Source organism: Lonchura striata, chromosome 1, assembly GCF_046129695.1.
Source record: "Lonchura striata isolate bLonStr1 chromosome 1, bLonStr1.mat, whole genome shotgun sequence".
In the NCBI taxonomy this organism is placed as follows: Eukaryota; Metazoa; Chordata; class Aves; order Passeriformes; family Estrildidae; genus Lonchura; species Lonchura striata.
The window spans coordinates 42,472,802-42,492,919 of record NC_134603.1 but is presented as its reverse complement, the minus strand read 5'-3'; the positions used below and the strand labels follow the sequence as shown (position 1 = coordinate 42,492,919).

The following is a 20,118-nucleotide window of genomic DNA, read 5'->3' as shown; positions in this document are numbered from 1 at the left end:
CAGAGATAAATGAGCTGGATTCTGACAATATGTTTTCAGCTCAAAAATTCACAGATTTTTCATGTCAAGCTCGTCATAATTTCTTATAACACAGGAAGTACATTTTACAATGAATAGTAATGACTTATAACATAGGAAACACATCTTCCAATGAATTCTTCAATGTGGAACACAGAGAAACTTGTGTTACCATTAGGATTAAACAGGCATATGAAAGGAAAGACCCAAATCTCAAGCCATTGTTCTTGTGAGTTGTTTTGGGTATTTTGGTGGGGGTTTTTTGGTTTGGTTTGGTTTTTGGGGGTTTTTTTGTGGGTTTTTTTTTTGTTTTTGTTTTTTTTTGTTTTTTTTTTTGTTGGCTCAGTGAATTTAAGGTTGCTTTTTTTTTAAACTCCTCTAGAATCTAGTAAAAATAGTCCATGTGGAATTTTTATTGTTATCAGTTTAGAAACTAAAAAAGAATTAATTCATATCTGAGAATGGATGCATCAGGATGTCTAAACTGAGTGAAGGAACTTCTCCCAGTCATCAAGAAGCACACTTGTACTGCCCAATTTTGAATGAACATAGTAGATGCAAAACATTCTTTAAATTTTTTTTTTTTTTAACTATCCTGATCTCCCTATTGCAATGCACTGTTCAGGAACAAAACCATTATAGTAACTTGCATTCCTACTGATATTTAACAAATAATTATATTGTGGCCAATAATTTTGGTGTTCTTGCAGTTCTCATTTTTATCTCTAGGAACAACATGGACTCTACTGCAATCTCAGTTATATAATGCTTTTCCCTCTGCAGCTGTGCACTGCCAGCTCCTCTGCAGGACTCCGATTCTACATTGCAGTATCTTTTAATGTTAGAATGACTACTTATGCAAAAGCTGAGAGCAACATCATTTCCCTTTAAAGCCTTGTGACACATCACTGAGAGGTATTCTGTAGCCCTCTTGCACCAGAAGGCGAAGTGGAACATTCACTGATGTATCTTCAGGATTCAAACCAAACCAAGTGGCACAGTACACACAGCACCCACTTCAGTCTTTGGTTCTGTACTCTGATTGTTGAAATGGGTTTTAAGTTCTTCGCTCTGGTTTTGGGTTCTCCTCTGGCAAGAAGTGAACTAAATCATGCTCACCTAAAACTCCATGAGACTTTTAAAAATCTAAAGAGGTCATATTTTTTATAGGACCTACCACCCTAAGCTACATGGGAACATTCAATAATGTTCTTCTTCTGGTAAAATGCTGCAGCTATTAGGAGAACTTATCTGCAAAGGAAGTTTTGTATTGACAACACTCCCCTTCAATCTGACAGCACATGAATACCCACCCACCTCCTAAACCAAAGGGCAAATGCACAGTAAAGCCTCTACTCATCTTCCATGCCAGAGTGCTGGAGGGGCTTTTCTGCCTCATTGTTTTCCTCAATATAAAAACAAAGTCTCTGAATTGAATTACTGAAGTCAGTGTCACATCTTTGAATTTATTTTTTTCTCATCCCATGTTCAGGTTGCTTTTTAATTCTTCATTTGGGTCATATGAACACTTTGCATGAAATTACTTTGAGGTTACGAACTAGAGATTATGATTTTCCTGCCATATGAAGAATAAGCAACACCTGAATCACAGAATCCAAAGATGGCAGATCCAACAATGCTCTGACTACATACATCCTTTATTTTTGTTTGTACAAAGGTTTCTTTTTAAGTCTGCTCCAACCTAAACATTTCCTGTAATGAGGCAGACACAGAAGTCAGTGCTTCCTTGGAGATCAATAAAGTTCATATTTTTTTGAGATACAGCTTTTTTTTTTTTTTTTTTTTTTTTTGCCAACAACAGCACAACTACTTGTCAGTGGTTTATTTTTAAAAACTGCAGATTGCAATGCATTCAAGAGAAGGCATCTTCCAATCGTTATGGTGATCATGGTAACCACTCTCATTTTCAGCTTCTGCGAGGAACGCCTGGCTGTCTCAAGCAAGTCCCCTCGGGAGAAAATGAGACAGTGCTTGCATAAAATCATATGCACAGCGCAGAGAGAAAGCCATGCTGTTGTTAGGCAGCATATGCTGCACAAAAATAATCTGTACTAAGTAAAACCATCCATGTTTGCAAAGCTGTTTAATGAAAAATGAAATAATGAAAGATGCAGAAAAGAAATGGATGCCTTTTTTACAGCAATCAGAAAAAAAGCAAGCCCTTTCTTTCGAAGGAAAAAAATCTCAAAATACTCACCTTAAACACTGCTATATATCCTACAACATTTGTTTTATCAGATGTCTTCATTTCAGCTTTACTGATCAATATGTATTTTTAAATGAAAGCACACGCTATATTTCAAACAAATTCTTACATTAACATGTTATGTTTTTATTAAATGAAATTCTTACCTTAATAATTTTATTCCAGATGGGCTGCATAATATACACAGATAAAGGATTTGTATCCACAGCACTGTACTGTGAGGAAAAAGCAAGCATGTTAAACAAAGCACTGAACAATGGCTATTTTTCCAGGACTACATATCCTGCAGCATCTAAGAGCACTCAGTGAGACTGGTGTAAATTTATTTTATTCTGATTCATAGAGGTTTTATTTAATTTAGAAGCACTGGCCTGGATTACAATTACCTTGTTAGCAGCTCCATATATTAACACATAGTTTTAGGCTTGTGAAATGGCAAACAGCTCTGCAGACACATTTTATTTTTAAATTCTTATTAATTTTACAACCCTATAAAATTCTGCATTTCTACTGTATTTTGGATTTAACACCTTTATTTCCACTACCAGTAATGCACAGTCTGAGCACCAATTCATTGCTAGCATGTAGGATAGATAGTGAATATGGAATGTGTTTGTAGGTGGAATATTATCTTGCAGAGATACACAGCTTTTGTCATAGTAACACAGTTTCATTGGCACTATGCTAATTCATATAAGGCAATGTTATTATAAAAATGAGCTCTAAAATAGCACAGTTCATTACCACAATAAAATTTCTCTATTGGATAGACTTGAAAATACATGTGTTTTATAAATTCCAGTAAGTACATATCTATATGTTTGTAAACAAAATACTTCAGAAATCTGAGGCCACCCTGAATTACTGTTGTCTCCTTTTTCCTTGGGGGACAGTATCAAGTTTTATCCTGCCTTGAGACTGTAGAACACAGAATAATCTTACGAAGAACAATCTTAACTGGTAATAACTCAAAACCATGTACTTGAGCCGTAGCAGATAGACATTGGAAGAAGTTATCCATCATTGGGGTGGTACACGTAATTATTTCAGAAATTCTTGGACTTTGAAAGTGCATATATGTCTTAACACTGCTAAGATGATGCATATGACTCACAAAGATTCAGATATATCTATATATAGCACTGTCCAAGCATTGTGTGCAGAAAATGGGAGCAAGATAGGATTAAGTAAGATAGGGATGTGTTACACCACAGTTTAACAAAGCTGTTCATTTGCAGAAGAGCTGATGACAAAGAGTCTCCTTTCACATATCTTTAGCTAACAGTTTATTGTCTCTCCATATATATAGTTAATTTATTGACCTCTTAGCCAACCACTCTTTGGAGGAGACTGCACTCTGGAAGTACCTGTTCCAAGTCATCAATTATCAAAGCAACTTAGGCACTTGTCTTAAATTCAGGTACCTACATATGAAATGCTTAGGAACCCTTCCATACATTTCCTTTTCATATCTGAATACAAACCACATGTTTTAATTACCTTCTGGGCAAAACAAAGCATTCACATAGTAATTTTGTGTATTCAAGTTTAAATCACAGATCATAAACATAGCATCTAATAAAATTATTGTAACATAGCTATTCACTGCAAATAGATACTGACAAATATCAAAAAATCACCTATCAGTAACTGGTCAGACCAGACTGCCTAAATTTCCAAAGGGAATAAAATTTTCAGTTTAATGAACTGTGCATCATGGATTTTAATTTTTCTAAAAATGCTGGAAGTGTTCACTCTGATGTGTCATTTTTCTCTGCTGCTGCCACCTATATTGCTTAATACATGGTGCAATTTTGTCATCAACAGATTTTCCATCAGAATATGTATTAGAATTCTTAAATACATTACCTCAGAAAACTAATTTGCAGGTAAAACTTACATTTTCATTATTGTCTCTATATTTGCAGATCCAGATGCTGTATTTATCTTTCAAACACTGATTATTACAACTGTTTGGACTTTTGATAGTCCAGCTTGCAAATGAATTACCAAAATCTGTGGGCTTTGCTTACACTTATGCCAAAATTAACAATAATACCAAGCCATATAATACCTATGCCAACAGACCAAAAGTCAGCTAGTACTGAATTCACATAAGAACCATGGAAATCTTCTGAAAATGGAGAAAATCCAAAGTATCCATTAGCACTTTGAGGTTTCAGGTAATTCAGGAGTCTGCTCAAAGTTTCACTGTGGCTACTGCCCATTTCCTTATCCCAGCTGGTATTCAAAGACTATATGAAATATGGGACAATTTGCTGACCCGCAAATTCAATTAATTCAGCGATACCTGGATAAGAATGTGCAAAGGTCAAAATAAGGGAGTTTTACCCTTGCTTCTACTTTAGCATTCTCTTCCTCCCCTCACCCCCAAGTCAAAGTAATGAATAAAATCAGGAAATGCTAGTTAACAACAACAGTAAAATGAGGCTTTCTATCCAAAATATTCACTGGCTCTTCAGACTACTGCTTTCTCTTAGAAGAAAAAAAAAAAAAGGAAAATCAGTCTCATTTTGTTGAAATTGTTTTCTTTTAGATAAAATATAAGAGACTATCTAGATATTATACAATTTCTGTATTTTCTTTATTGGAAAATGTAAGAGATTAGGTAGCTTTCCAACATATCCACACGTAACATACACAAACGAGAAACAGTCAGCTTTTTGTTTGCCTCACAATTTCCAAAGTCAACCATCAAAAATCAAAACAGAACTTATTGGAAAAAAAAAAGAGGAGAATTACAGCCAGCTTTTGTCACCTAAAGACATTTCAAGACACACCACACTTCTTCCTGTTAATTCCTGTGTCTGTGGTTGAACTGTTGGTCCTCTGGGTGGGGAAGGAACATTCAGCAGATGTGCAGAAGAATGGAAATTTGTGCTTCCCTTCACAATAATTTGTTTTAGCCAGACCAAAGGAAACACCCATGGAAAAATAGTTTTCAGTCACGGCAAAAAATAAAACTTGACAAATAAAGTCTGCTATACACTTTAATACTCTGCTTTATTCTGCTCCCAAGAAGATACTAACCTCAAGGCCATGAAATCCTCAGGAGTTTAATGTTCATGGCTGCTCAGAAAAGCAAAGTACTGAGTAACATGCTCACATTATGACCAATGAACATGAATGCAAGAGTCCATTAAAGTTGATGTAAAAAAAGCACTGCCATTTGCTATTGTGTAATTCTGTCATTTTCAGGGCACTTATACTAAAAGACAAAAGTGCAGAGGATAAGCCTGTTGGAGGTTTTTAAGTGCAAGGCTCATACAAGTACTAAGCACTTCCCTGCAAACAGTTTCTGCCCTGGAAAAGGGATTGATTGTCCTTATACAAAGAAGAAGGGCTTGGAATAATCAGAAAGCTTCTCTCAATTATTTTTAAAAGAAGTTATAACAGTTGAGAGGGAATGTAAGTAGTAAGGGAATAGGAAAAATGGCATTGACTTCATCTTAATCCCAAATTTAAAAATGCTTATTCTGGTTTTATTTAATAGCTGATATCTCCTTGAAAATCATCTGCTTTCTTTCTCAGTGTTAATGGCTTCTAGAAGAGCTAGAAATGAAAATACAGACACCAGATGCGTGCACACCTACATGGTGACTCGGGCAGTACACATGAAATGTGCTTTTACTTTGTGTTCCTGCATCTTAATTTCCACCCAGGGGATCCAGCACAGCATGAAGTTTCTGCTGGTCACCTGTGTTAAAGGGGAAAGGAAACAAGATTAAGGAGGAGGGGAGGAAAAAGGGATAAACAATCAAGAAAATAACAGGAAAACAGAAGAAAGAAAAATGAGCAAAAGCAAAGGTTTGGCTACACAGTAGAAAAACACTGTTCTGCTCTCGAGGGGCAAAAGCACTCACAGTGATCAAGGTCTGCTCTGCTAAACACAAGATAAATGGTACCTTCTGGCTCACATCCACACAGCTTAGAAATACTTCCCATTATTGAAAACTGGTCACATCAGCACGGCACAGCATCTGCTGGAGGGGTGTTGGGCCTCATCATCTGGCCCTACACACCCAACACATCATTAGCATTCAATATGTTTAAGTTCAAAGTATCTGAAACAATCTGGAGACTACACTGTAATGCAGCAATATGGCACTTTCAGAGCATGAAAGTGAGCCCTGTCTGCTGTCCATGTTCAAAAACCCAAATGCCCATGTTGGAAGAGTGCTGAAGGATGGTGAAACCAAAAAATTATGTGCACTATCTCCAGAGCAGACAATTTCAAACCAAAAGCCTAGCTATTGCCTTGGAGAGACTTTAGAGAAATAAATAAAACCCAAGCAGGGAGTGAGTTAACCATTAATGAGAGCTCCAGCTTTGCACTGTAGAGGTATCACAAGAATAAAATTTTGGAATGACTACGATTAAGATAAAATTACAAAGCATGTCTACATACACTTCAGAGTGAGCAGAGAAAGCAAGCTGCAAGAAATGTAGTTGCATAACTATATTATATTGTTATTTCAATTTCATCTGCTATTTATACTAACAGACTACTCCTTTCCTGCACTTAAGTCATCTTGTCCCAGGTGGTATCATAATGTGCCACTCAGTCATTTACATTCACAGCACCGGTGTTTTGTAAATGACAGACAAAGGGAAAGAAGGCATGACAATGGACTCTCTTTTGCACAAGATAAGCAGTTTTTGTGGTTTTGAAAGCTGGAAAATGACCTTGCCAGTCCAGGGTATGGGCCAGTCTATATTGAAGAGAGCTCAGTGGGAAATCACCCTTCCAGGGTCTTATGCAACATGACCTTGGCTACTGCAATACCTTACACTTCAGGAACCACACAAAAATTAAAGAAAATACTGAATACTGGCACATCTGGTAACAATTTTCCATCAATCTTTCCGATTCCTAGAATACATTAAACATGTGGAGTTTAATTCTACTTTATATATATTTTTACAGGTTTGTAGTTATAATGGGACACAGTATTGGATCTTAACAAAAGCTTCACAGAGGTAAGAAAGAGAAGCATGCTATAAACAACAGAGCTCCACAACACTTTGGGCACCAAATATGTTCAGCAGTTTAAGTGCTGATGTATTTCAAAACACAGTCCTCTTATATCTAATAATAGAATTCCTTTACACTATATTATCAGTTAGTTAATTATTCATAAATAATGGCTTGGGTTTTCTATTTCCTATCCAATAATTTGGTGTAGGCTGCATTTCCCCCTACCCACATATATATTTGGGGTTTTTTTTGTTTTGTTTTTTTTGGGGGCTTGTTTTGTTTTGGTTTTTTATTAGATCACTAATACCTAAGTCCAGAAGCTATAAGCCTGTACTAGGGCTGGATGCAGCTGCACTGTGAAGGAAAAGGCTGCTGAGCTCCTCTCTCTCCTTCAGCTCCATTAGCCTTTGCACACTACACCTAGAAAATATAGTTAGATTTTCCTTCTACCTGATATTATTCCTAGTAAAGACTAGAATGTCATAGTTTGTGCAATTCAACAATTCTGATTGGTATTACTAAGTCATCAGGAAGTTGTTATTACACAGACTGCTGTCCTGGGGATGTTTTGTTGCAAAGGTGCATTTATTGTTCACCTCCTCATTTTCAGGAATCCTGACACACCTTGAGTCATGTGTCAGCCACATCCTTTCCCTTAATGAGGTATGTATGGACCCATGTCCATGAGGTCATGGGCACGTAGAGCTGTGGGTCAGGACAGGCTGCTCTTAGGGATTCATGCCTGCCAGTGGCACATCCCCTTGCCTGCAGAGCAATGTCATGGCCCTAACGTCACAGAACCATGGGTTTGGATCACAGGATCATTCAGGTGGGAAGGGACCTCAGTAGGTCTCCTCCTTCTCAACATAGGCTCAGCCAGGAGCTCAAAACCACCAGACCAGGGAGAAGTAGACAGTCAGTGGGACTGGAAGTTTGCAACCAGTTTTCAACTAATAGTAGTTACATTAAGGACACTGCCTACTTTCTCTTCGGGAGAAAGCTTTGTTCAGTGGGACACGTTCATGCACTTAGCAGTAAAGCCAAAATAATTAAAAAGAACATAGAAATATGATTAAATATTGAGCAGGGGGTAATAGAAGACAGCTGTATATGGGCTGCTGTAAAGGGACAAAGGTAGAGGCTCACCCACCTTTAAAAATATAAATCCTGCTAAAACCAAAACCTGTACTCTTAAGGAACTACACAACTGATCCTTAACTCACTATTGAAGGAAGCTCTAACATAGCAAGAAAGTTGATTTCTATGGGTTTTTTTGTGCAGATTGGACTTCCATCTTGGTAAAAGGAAAAAAAAAACCAGCAGAATTTTGTGATACACCTATTTCTCTGCATGTACAAACATGTATGTGCCAGCAGCCCTTTAAAGATCTAACAGTAGACCAAGCACCCATGCAGCTGGAGCTCTGCCAGAGGGTGTACCTAAATATTACCTGGGGAACCCAAAGTGGGGAAACAACTGCAGGCCCAAAAGGGAAGACAGATTAAAAGCATGTTGTAGTTTCCATAAGAGATGCTAACAGTGGCTCTGTAGCATGTACACTGAACCCTTGTGCTATCTAATATCCTGATGCCCAAGAGATGGGATATTTCACAGCATCCTCCCTCTGTAAAACAACCCTTAGAATATGGGTTGCCTTAGATTTATAACAAACAATACACATTCAAATCACAGACACATCTTTTCAATTAGTCTTCTATTAAAACACAAATTTATAAACAAAAATACATACGTGTACATGTATATTCTACACATAAAAATCCAAAAAGCACTTCAGAATGCTATAATCTCTTGATAAAGCAATAAAATGAAACTATGCAGTTGGTATTTGCACTTTTATGAGATTCAACAAGGCATGTAACTCTTTATATGAGCATATTTGTCCCAAAAGTGATCTAATGAACCTTTGTAAATTCATGAGTGTAATATTGCACTCAAATCCATGTACAATTTCCCATAATTGGGGAGAAAGTCCTGCAGCAAGTAATATCAAATGCAGCATCTCTGCGATGTAATTTCATTAAGTTGTTGGTTCATTAATATATGATACGTAGAAGGAAGATACTGATTACAGAACTCATGAAATGCTACATTGCCAGCTACAATTACAACAGGATGAGGAAAAAGAGGTAATGCATGCATGAAGATTGTCTTTCAGAATTACATATTCAGTTGGCCCATGGCTCTTTGGTACATGAGACACATGAATGCAGTGACAGATAATGTAAGAGTAATGAGTTATTTTGTTTATTTCACATACTATTCAACAACATTTAATTATAACCCCAGTCTTCCATCAAAGTAACATGAAAAAGACTGCAAGATTTTATTTGTAGAACTGTGGGCTCTTGACTCATGGTTTTATTGAGGCCAGACAACATTAGTTTTCACTGCCTCAAATATTCAAGGACACAGTTTAATAAACTCTGGTGGTTTGAAAAATCTAACTACAGTATACAAAACTGATAACTGCTTTGAGATAATATTTGGAATTAAATATTAGTGAAAAAAACTAAAAATACTATGTGGAAAAAACACTATATATTAAACATGTAAAGAAGTACTCATACATAAAATTGTCCATGTGCAATGAGCATTATTGCAATGACCATTATTAACTGTCTCCTAAGAAGTCCCAGGAAGCATGCAAATTAAAGTCTCTTCTCCTAAATTTTCAAAATCACATAAACTCCTTGTGTTACCAGAGTAGAAAGCAAAACTGCTCTTCAATCAAGGTGAGCAGAACCCATGATTTTTTTCTAAATCTCATAGTTACACTTGTAGCTTGGAAAAGCATAGACTTCACAGAAATCCAATCTTGTATCTGGGTGAATCCTGAATTTCCAGACACTAATTCACTAGATTATACTCAACACACTTTGCTCTTCTGGTATAAGTCAGTATAACAGAAAAGTCAGACCTTGAAACGTGATCATCATACCTCTGATCTTGTTTCTCTAACCCTCCAAAATGAGGGCTGGGATGTAATTTGAGAGATCTCCTAGTCCAGAGCTTTCACCTAATGCAAGATCACGTTCAGTATACATTAAGGATGCAGATCAAGTTTCCATGAGGTAATGGCCCCATTGCTTGCAAGAAGCAACCATGTCAGCACACTAAATGAAGATACATTACCCAAAACTTTCATAAAAAGGTATCAGCAACTGTTTCTTTATTAATCCTCAACACTAGATTGTTAGTCATGCCTCAGAGAAATCAAGCTATTTCTTAAGACTGATAAAATGATTGCCCAATTCCCTTTAGTACCTGCTCCAGCAGGCCTTAACAACACAAGACTGACATAGCAGATGCCTTAAATTTCTATTTGTGCAGCCAAAACTTACATATTGTCTTTCTTTAAAAGGGTACTCTTTATTAGGCTCTTACTCCCACTTTACTCAGACTGTCTCACACAGTTCATCTTTCCTAAGCCTCTTGGTATTCATAATGACATCCTGAGGACTGTAAACTGTGGGCCAAAGAAGGCAGGACACATTATTCCAGTTGATACCTGATCAGTACATCAGCTACAGAAGTAAACATAACCCTTTGACAGACATATTTATGACATTTCCAGCTTAAGAACTTTTTTCCCTTTATCATAACAGCCACAATGCTATCAACACTCTGATCCCCTGGTATCTTTCCTGCAATCTGTTGTCTCTTACTTAATATTTTAAAGGTTGATTTTCTTTGCCCTAAGAAAAACCTTGTTTACTGAATTTCTTCATATTGATTTCTATCTATTATATCCCTCTTCAAAGTATATTTTAAATCATAACCCAATTCTTCAAAAATCTTAAGTATAGTGAAAATTTTACTATATTCTCCCTTTTGTTACTTAATGAATTTATTGTACAGCAATGGAGTTGGGACAGACCGACAGTTGTGTAGGTAGAATCCCACTTCATAGAACCTCCTACTTTCACAGAAAACTTTAAATGTTTCCATTCTCTTTGAAGAACTATTTAAAACTCTTTAAAATGTTTCCATTTTACAATTATTTAATCTTAATTATCTCTACCTACTTGTGAGAACACAGGACAGTAGCAGACCCCTCGCTGAAATGAAACTTATACCTCACTAATCCTCCCTTCCTCACCACACTCCTTATCCACACCTGCTAAAAATTTACTTAAAAGGATAGAAACAGTGTGGACGAAACAAGATGAAAATGTGGAACCTTAGATGTTAATTTTTAATGTTGTATATGATTTTTATTCATCTTTTCCAGGCCTACTGTTTGAGTCAAGCCTATATAGTTTGTTCTTAGATCTCTTTTATTCTCAAACAGGATAAAGTATCAAAGTTTTCTGGCTTGAAAAACCTCTGTGCACAGGTACTGTAAAAAAAAGGTGACTCGAGGTAAATATGCAAGGGAAATCCCAAGAATGAAGTGATGAGAAGAGACAATGGCAATGCAAGCTCACGACTGACATTACTGCATTCTGGTGAGAAGGATAAAAATAAAGGACCAAATTCTGCTTTTATCTGTACTCATCACCTGGTTGCTGCAGAACAGCTTGTTTCCAACAGAAACCGAAGCAGGCAGAGAAAAAAAGGTAGTAGTTTAATTCCGTGGGTGCTCTTCTAGAACTACAAAATGCTGATAAAACATAAATGCAGGAACAACATGATCCAAGCCCTACAATTCCATTTGGTTGTAGCTTTTCAGCTGTGTTGCTCCATGTCCTGGAGAACAGGACACAAACCAAGGATAAGAATCTTCTGTGATACTGTTGCATCTAATCACCAGAGCATGCAACTGTCCTGAAATCAGCACCTGTCCCAGAGGCAAGAAGATGGCAGAAATATAACAGCAGTAATGCTCAGGGCTGTGTCTGAACTGTCCCATTGTCACATCTCCACCTGTTCTCAGTGTGCTTTTAAGCAGAAAAAGGAAAACTGAATCTCTAAAACCCCATTAACAGGCAGAATGAATGGGAATAGATTAGTGAGGTGAAATAACTAGACCTGAGGAGCCAGTGCCTGTGCTATAGGGATTTCAGAAGGTATCACACTAAACTGGTTCCATTATAATAGCATGGACTGAATGTTCTGGGGCTACTTGTGTGTTTGTTGTATGGTTTAGGTTCATCCTAAGGGAATGCATTTTTGTGCCCTGAGGTCACTCTGTGATGTAAGCCAAAGCTTGGTAATTAGGGAAAACTTGCTTCAAAAGCCTAATATACATGGACATAACATGCTAAAGGGTGCTGAAATCTCTGCATTCATTAGAGGTCTGCCATTCCTTAGCAAAGAACTGTGCTGGTTTTGTTGCCAAGGCCCTCCTCCAACTGTGAACAGGAGACAGACAGTGCCTGAAACATACAATTGAAGCATTCATGGCAGAGAAATGAATTCAGCTGTGTGAAAATTTTGAAAATTGAACAGCATTTTTTTAGGCCATATTTACCTTTACAAAAGGAGTTGATTACACAAATTATTTTTTTAAGCTGCATTACGCTCAGCAGATAAATTGTGCAAAGTATGGAGTACGTTGAGCCCCTGATAGTACTGTGAGTACAATGTTGCAGTCTGATGTACAACAGAGAGATGGATGCCACTAAATCTAAAGTTTTCTATGCACACTTCAAGTCCAGAAGCAATACAGTGTTTTACCTCAATATTGAATGTATGCTCACAGATCCTTTCAGAGTTTACTTAGTTCTTCACAGGGCCAACACACATATCCCTCCACACTACCCCACAACTGGGTTCACCAGGAAACACAAGGCAGAAATAGCCAGGTAGAGGTAACCCATGTGTCCTAGGCACAGATCAGAGTTCAGCACCTGTTGAGTAGGCAGCAAAGGAAGCATCAATCTCCTCCAAGGGGCTGGGAAGCTAAAGGACCAGGATGCAGTAAGGATCTAGGCTGAAGGGGAAGAGGGGGCAGCCAGAGGGCAACAGGAGGTTGAAGAGCATGTGTCAGGTCTGGGAGGTGAGAACAAAGCTGTGGCTGTGGAAGCCCTAGGTATAGGAGGGTGAGGGACAAGAGATTGTGGTAATGATTAGTGTCTCCTTGCTGTACCCCTTTTGTATTTTTGGAGTACTTTAAATCACTGTGAGCAGCATTTAGGAATAGGGAGAGCTGCCATCACCTGCCAGGTCCTCCTGCAACCTGGAGCACCAGGCAAATGCTGCAGATACCTAACCAGCTCAGCAGCACCAACCTCATGTAGCTGTACTTCTTTGTGTGAAACCTGTGCTATTTGGATTTATTTATTTTCAAGATATCCCAGTCCCAAGTCACCTCAGATAAAAGAAAATAATTTTATTTCATCTTTCTAAAGTCTGCACTTACTAGGATTTTTTTCAGAACACAGTAGAACAGATACTTCTTAAGTATCTGCATTGGCTGATTCTTGTACTTAAGAAAATTACCCTACATGGTTTCTTTGCAATGCTCTTGAGAAACTAATATATTCAAATTAAATTATTTGATATGTGATTCTGTCTTTTGGTAATAATTTGTCCTGTAAATCATAATTATGGCACAATGATTACAGGTTTTTTAAATAACATTGTTTTGATTATTCCTCATCTGCACTTGTTTGAAGCTATTTTCATTCAAGTGATCAGAAAGAATGTAATACAAGTGTTCCTGTATTTCTACTATGAACTCAAATAATTCAGGAAAGTTACTTAAATAATAACGTCCATTTATCCTAAAAATTGCTTTTTATTCTTCTTCCTCCTGATCTCAGTCAAGACTGTGGCTTCATCATTCAAGTACAGACCTGTGCAACTCACGCCCTCTGGCTAGAAGCAGCTTGCAGAATGTTTTATCCCGCTCACATCGGAGACACACAAACAGGTTGGTACATTTTAATTAGCTTCTGTGCATAACAAGCTCCTAGGAAGCAACCTGGAGAACACTCTCAAAGCCACACTTCCTCCACCTTCATTCCAGCTGAGGTGAACAGGCAGAGCTACTGGCCCAGGGAACGGAAGGGCTTGATAGGAACCAGGAAAAGCTGAACCACCCTGGCTGGAGCCCAGCCTGGGAGGCACATGGTAAGGGCAAGAAGGCAAGAATCTTGGGGAGCATGGTGTAGGGGCTGCTTTGGCAAACTGAACATAAAATAAAAGGCTGGGTGTTGTGCTGGTAGAAGCTGGTATGCCCCTCCTGCTTGTCAAAAGGAATGAGGCAAGGGTGTGGGAACAGGGTGGCATGGCCCATTTCAAACACCTGCAGCTCAACTGGCACAAACCTGGATGATCGCCGTACCACATTCCCTGTAAACTCCTAAGTCCATGATATAATACATATTCAAATATCTAATGATTCACCCATTTATTGGGATTCTGCGTGCTGGTTATTTACAAACATGAGGTTTAGTTAAAATTATTTAAAGTAAGTTTTTCTTTCTCCCCCCACGCTCCGGCTTTCTTATTTATTTCTCAGTGCCAGAGAATTCCTGTGTCCGAAGGCTTTGCAGACAGCGAGACAAGCAGCATCAATGCGTGCTTTCTTACAGAAACACCGGATGCCTCCAAAACCACGCTGCGCTAAAACGGGCACAGCTTTTATAGACGCTGATACTCAAAACCCAGTTCACTCTGCCTCCACCAGACCTGCCGCCCCGCGAACAGCCATCTCCTGCCCAGGGCACGCACTCCGCCAGAGCCGGGCCGGGCACAGGTGGAGGTGCGGGAGGTGCGGGGCATCCCCCTGCGGGAACAGGTGGAGCCCCGCGGACCCTCCGGCGGCGGAGGGATGGCCCGGCCGGCTGGGGCCGCATTCACGGCGTGGCTGGGATCCAGCCGCCCAAAGCGGAGCGCTGCGGAGCCGAGATGCGACCCGGGGAGGACCGTCCGCCGCCCGCCCTCCCGGCCCCGGGGCTGCCCCGTACCTTGTAGTGTCGGAAGCCGTGCAGCTGCCGGGCGCTCACATACCGCCGCCGCCACATCGCCGCGCTGCGCCGCGCCGGCACCGAGGCGCGGAGGGATGGGAGCGATGGGAGGACGGATGAGGGAGGCGGCGGGGCCGGGGGCGGGCGGAGGGCGGCTCCCCGGCCGCGCCCCGCGGGCTGGACCTGCCCCCGGCTCCGGGCATCCGCGCCCGGTGCCCGCCGGGCTGGGAGCGGGCGGCTCCCCGCGGCCCCAGGACGCTCGGCTGCCCGCCTGCCAGCACCGTGTATTTCACACCCGTAATGACCTCACGTCCCAAGGCACGTCGCAGAATCACCTCCAAGCTGTTTTTCTCGCTAGGGTTCTATTAAAGATGCCGTATTTGCAGAGTATGGGAAGACGCGCCCGCGAAGTCGCTATACTAAACAATGCTGAGTAACAAATGCAAAACATGCCAAGTTAACACTACACAAATAGTATTAAGTACCTCGTTTGAGAAACACAAGACGCTGAGGATTAAGGTTTATCTTTGCATTTCAACAATACTCTAAGTCTTGTATCTTTTTATTGCACCTGCACTGGAGCCTGCCACTCCACATCAGACAGCAGTGCACTCTGCGCCTCCTGATTTCTAGGGGAGTGAGGCACTGGTACAGGCAGAAAACCAACAACAAACAAAAACAAACCCACAAACTGGTAAACATTAGGAGCAATGTTTCAGCTGCAAACGTATTTAAGTATATGGCATGACACCTTGTGTTACCTTCGCTGTACGCTGCTGGGAGAGAGAGTTGAAATTATGCACATCAGGGTCTGAGATTTTATGGACCAAATGGAATCTATCCAGAAAGCAAATCAATTAAAAGCCATTACTTGCACCCCACGAGGCATCTTATGTATTGTGAGAGTCAGTGTTATTTTACAAATTGGGCAGGTTTGATAGGAATTATGTACAAGTTATGATCGTTAAGTGCAAATGGTATGCAATGGTTCTAGTTCTGTATTATTAATTACACATTAATCAATTGAGATGTGCTTACACCTGCATTCTGCTTCCAGCAGCAGCAGCTGAACTTCTGCTCTTGAAAACAACACAGAACTTTAATACTTAGCTTCAGGTTACTGAGTTAAAAGCTTGATACCTGTTAAGAAAGCTAAAGTGTTTGAAGTTTACATTTTTCAAAAGCCAACTCTAAGTTTAATTTGACGGGTATGTGTTCATATCCTGAATTTTGATTTGGGATCCCCTTCATTGTTATTATCATGGTTTTAAATTGTTATGCTATTGATTTAATTTACAAGGGTACATAAGAAAATATTCACAACCTGTACTGAAGTTTTTTAGTGCAAGTAAGTTACTGACACAAGCCAAAGCAATTTAGAATTATCACTTTCACTTCTTAACGCTAACCTTAGAAGCCTCAAATATGGAAGCAGAAATTTGTCTGAACAATTATTCAGAGTATGATGGACAGTAGTAGAAAAAGTGTTTGCTTTTCTGAAAGGTAGAAGGTGGGAAAAAAAATGGTACTTTTTCTCTTTGCAGGCTTCTAGATTTAGGTAAAAAATATATAGATACAGAAGATACATATAGCAGACAGAGAAAACAAGTTTTATTTCCTATTCTCTCAAAACTATTTTGGTGATAAATGAAAGACAAATAAATACTTCACTAAACAGAGACTGTCAAAGACAACCTACATGTGAAAATGCAATTGCTTGAACTCATACTTCAGCATATTCCGTATCTGCTAATGACACATCAAAGGAGGCAGCATAAGTTATACTAAAGAGCAGGAAACAGAACTGGTGAATAAGTATGAAATATCACAGAGCAAGCTGAGACACAAGTAGCATGGGGTTTGAGAATACTGTGGAAATTATACTGATGTGCTAGCTGTTGATTTAGGAAGTTTCCTTGATTTAGGTATGATGGTTCATATGAATAGTTGGCCTTTAAGACCACACACACAGACTAGCCAAGCCCAGGTGCAATCTAAGCTCAAGCCATGTGCTTTACTGCTACACCTGATGCTCTCACTGTCTCCATGTATATGTTTAGAGCTTATTCTATTCTATGTTTTTCAATCTGAGGTGATTTAGAGTTCTTCTCTGGGCAATTTTTTGAGCTGTGATCCAAGCTGTTTGTACTACATTCGGGACTGTGAGAAGAGCAGGGAAAGCAGCCTTAATGCTGCAGCACATTCCATCAATTATTTTCTGGAAGAGGAATAAGCCATAGCCTGAGTAAGGAGGAGCTCTAACTGGCACATGAGTATTATTACTGATTCCATTCCATGAGCTTGAGTGTGGATGAGATGAGCATTAAGACAAAAGGCCAGATCAGAGCACAGTTAACCTTCACTACAGAAAGAGCTCAAGTCTTTTCACAAATGTAGCTGGAGCATCTGCAACAGGTCAGACTTTATTAAGAGACTGATCCAAACATCAGCTCGGGGGAAATAATTCAAGGCCAGATTTGAATTCAGTGAAATCAGCAAGGGAATTCCCAGGTGTTCAGTGCTGTTTGTTAATTATACATAGTAATGAGAAGAAAATAATTATTTATTATATTAGGTTGGACCTATTGTACCACTGACAAGAAAAAGTTAAGAAGATAGCTGTTCTGCGGATTCAGATGGTATTTTTATGACAACCAGAAATCAAATATGAAGACAAATTGTATTCTTTATTTACCAAAATGGTAGGCAAATAGATGAGGGCTCAGGAAGGCCCAGAATAAATAATAAATACATTATACACACATACACACACACATATATATAAAGTAAATAATAAATAAATAACCCAATAAATCCTTGGGTCCCTTTCTTTTCTCTCTGTTATGAACTATAATAATAAATTAATAATGATGGAGCTTCTTGAATATGGAAGACTGCCTAGTATGGCAACTTTGATTTTTAATAATTTACTGTGTCTTGTTTATTCCCCACCTTAAAGCCATGTGCTATGCAATAGCCTTTATCTAGAAGGCATCTAATAGCACATTCCTGCCTACTTCAAGAAGTGAAAAAAAAGCAGAAAGAGACCAAACCCAAAATGAACAGCTGCCAAAGCAGTAGAAAAAAGAACTAGTGTATTAGCCTACCTACTCTTTAGCACACTACTCTCCCTTGGGCAAGGCATTTTTCAGGGTCAGTATTTATAAAATCTGCAACACAAGGGTACACCACAGTCATGATTAGGCTAAAGTAGTATTAATACTAGACTTAAAGGAGGAAATTCAATATCTGGATTTACTAAAATTTATAAAGTTCAGTGTTATCAGCCCCTCAGTAATTTTAAAATCTTGTTGAATTAAATTAAGAGGAAAAGCTTTCATGGGAGTAAACTGGTCTAATGATTGAAGTTTAAAATATGTCACTTTTTTCCAGCTCTGAATATATACCTGCATTTTTTCTCACCAGCGTGGGCCAAAAGAGAGTACTTTTGTGATAGATGTTCAATTTCAGACTGGAAAATGTTATTTTATTTGCACTAACCTAATTAAACTACAGAGGCATCTTAAAAAAAGTAGGCAAATATATTTCCCAAATGTTACTGTCTGCCAGAAAATTATGCACTCATATTCCTTTTATAGCACTGACACAGAGAAATAGTAGGAGATGACAAAAATGCCAGCCATTGCAAGATGCCATGGGGAGCACTTGGAGCTGGGATGAGCCAGCATAGGCTCAGTGTGCAGCCACTCTGTGCCAGGCAGCAGCCAGGACACTCCAGAGGCTGGAGCCCCTCACTTTGGACCCAGGGGCAAGGGCGGGCAGATTCCTGCGTATGCTGATTCATTTAGAACTTTTATTTTGCTTTTGATTCTTAAATGATCAGCTATTAATTTTTAATTTGTGTGAATGTTAGAAACTGACTCTTTGATTCACTGCAATCTGGCATCCCCTGAGGGGTTTAGTGTTTTTTTTTTTCCCCATTTCTTCCACAGTTTACAGCTTGCCTCAGCATAGTGATGTACTGTACTGTGAAACAGTACAATCTAATTTAAAGTGGAACTGACATTGTAGCTTGAGGATTAAAAAGATTTAAGTGTTTCATGTTATTTCCTAAAAAAATCATTATAAATACTGGAATGATCAAACTGCAACACAGTCTGCAGAAGAAAATGTTGTTTTGGATCTAGACTGTCTAGCCTAGGCCTTTGGATCACCTCTTGCCTGATAAACTGATAAAAACCTATCTGACCCTGAAAGACAGACTCTAAAATATTTGATGAGTTTTTCCTCACCTATTTCATCCCAGTTCATTGTCTGGGATACTTGTGACTTTTAAAACTTTTCTGAAGAAATTACTCAAACCAAAACTTTATTCTGTGTTTAAATTTGACATTGTCTATATCAGACTTGGTACACTGGAAAGCTTTTAAAGCTCTAACTCAATGCTTGTAAGAGGAGACGAATCCATAGACCCATACTAGAATGAAGGACAGGCACATTTAATTAATATAAACAAGTGCTCCAAACTTCAGTAATTTAAGCTTCCTTACTTTTAAGACCATACACACTGTGTGTGTGTGTGTGTGTGCAAAACACTTTTTGTTTCTGTGTAAAACACTTTTTGTTTCTTTGAAAGAGTTCTTTCTACACGCGGATTAAGGAACATTGGTGCGATCAACAGCATGTGCTCCTTTTTTTGGATTTCACTAAAGAAATCAATTTTTATTGATAACAAAAATGTTACAGTTTTCATATTCATGCAACAAAAATACAAAAAGTAAACAATTTCTTAATGTTCCCTGAGCAGCAGTAGATTTGATCTTGAGTGCAAATACAGTCAATCAGTATATCAGATAAAACAGTGGGCTCAAACCATTATTTAATCCTGTGAAAACACAGATATGCTTGCACACAGATATGTAGTTGAAAAATCAGTTCTTCAAAAAATAACCAGCTGTGTTAATTATTACTTCCAAAAGATGATGCACAGAAATTTTAACAGACTTGAAGAATAATATAGTGGTATTATGAAATTT

The 20,118-nt window shown here is 38.7% G+C and overlaps 1 protein-coding gene across 1 annotated transcript in view; it reads right to left on the bottom strand.

Moving 5' to 3' along the window:
* Positions 1-15,253, bottom strand: part of LOC110473756 (ethanolaminephosphotransferase 1) — a 51,810-nt gene extending 36,557 nt beyond the window's left edge. The window contains exons 1-2 of the mRNA XM_031504028.2: positions 15,122-15,253; positions 2,392-2,460 (exon numbers count right to left, since the gene is read on the bottom strand). Coding sequence (XP_031359888.1) covers positions 2,392-2,460; positions 15,122-15,178 — 126 coding nt within the window. The 5' untranslated portion in view covers positions 15,179-15,253. The remainder of the gene's footprint in view (positions 1-2,391; positions 2,461-15,121) is intronic.
* Positions 15,254-20,118: the final 4,865 nt, after the last annotated feature.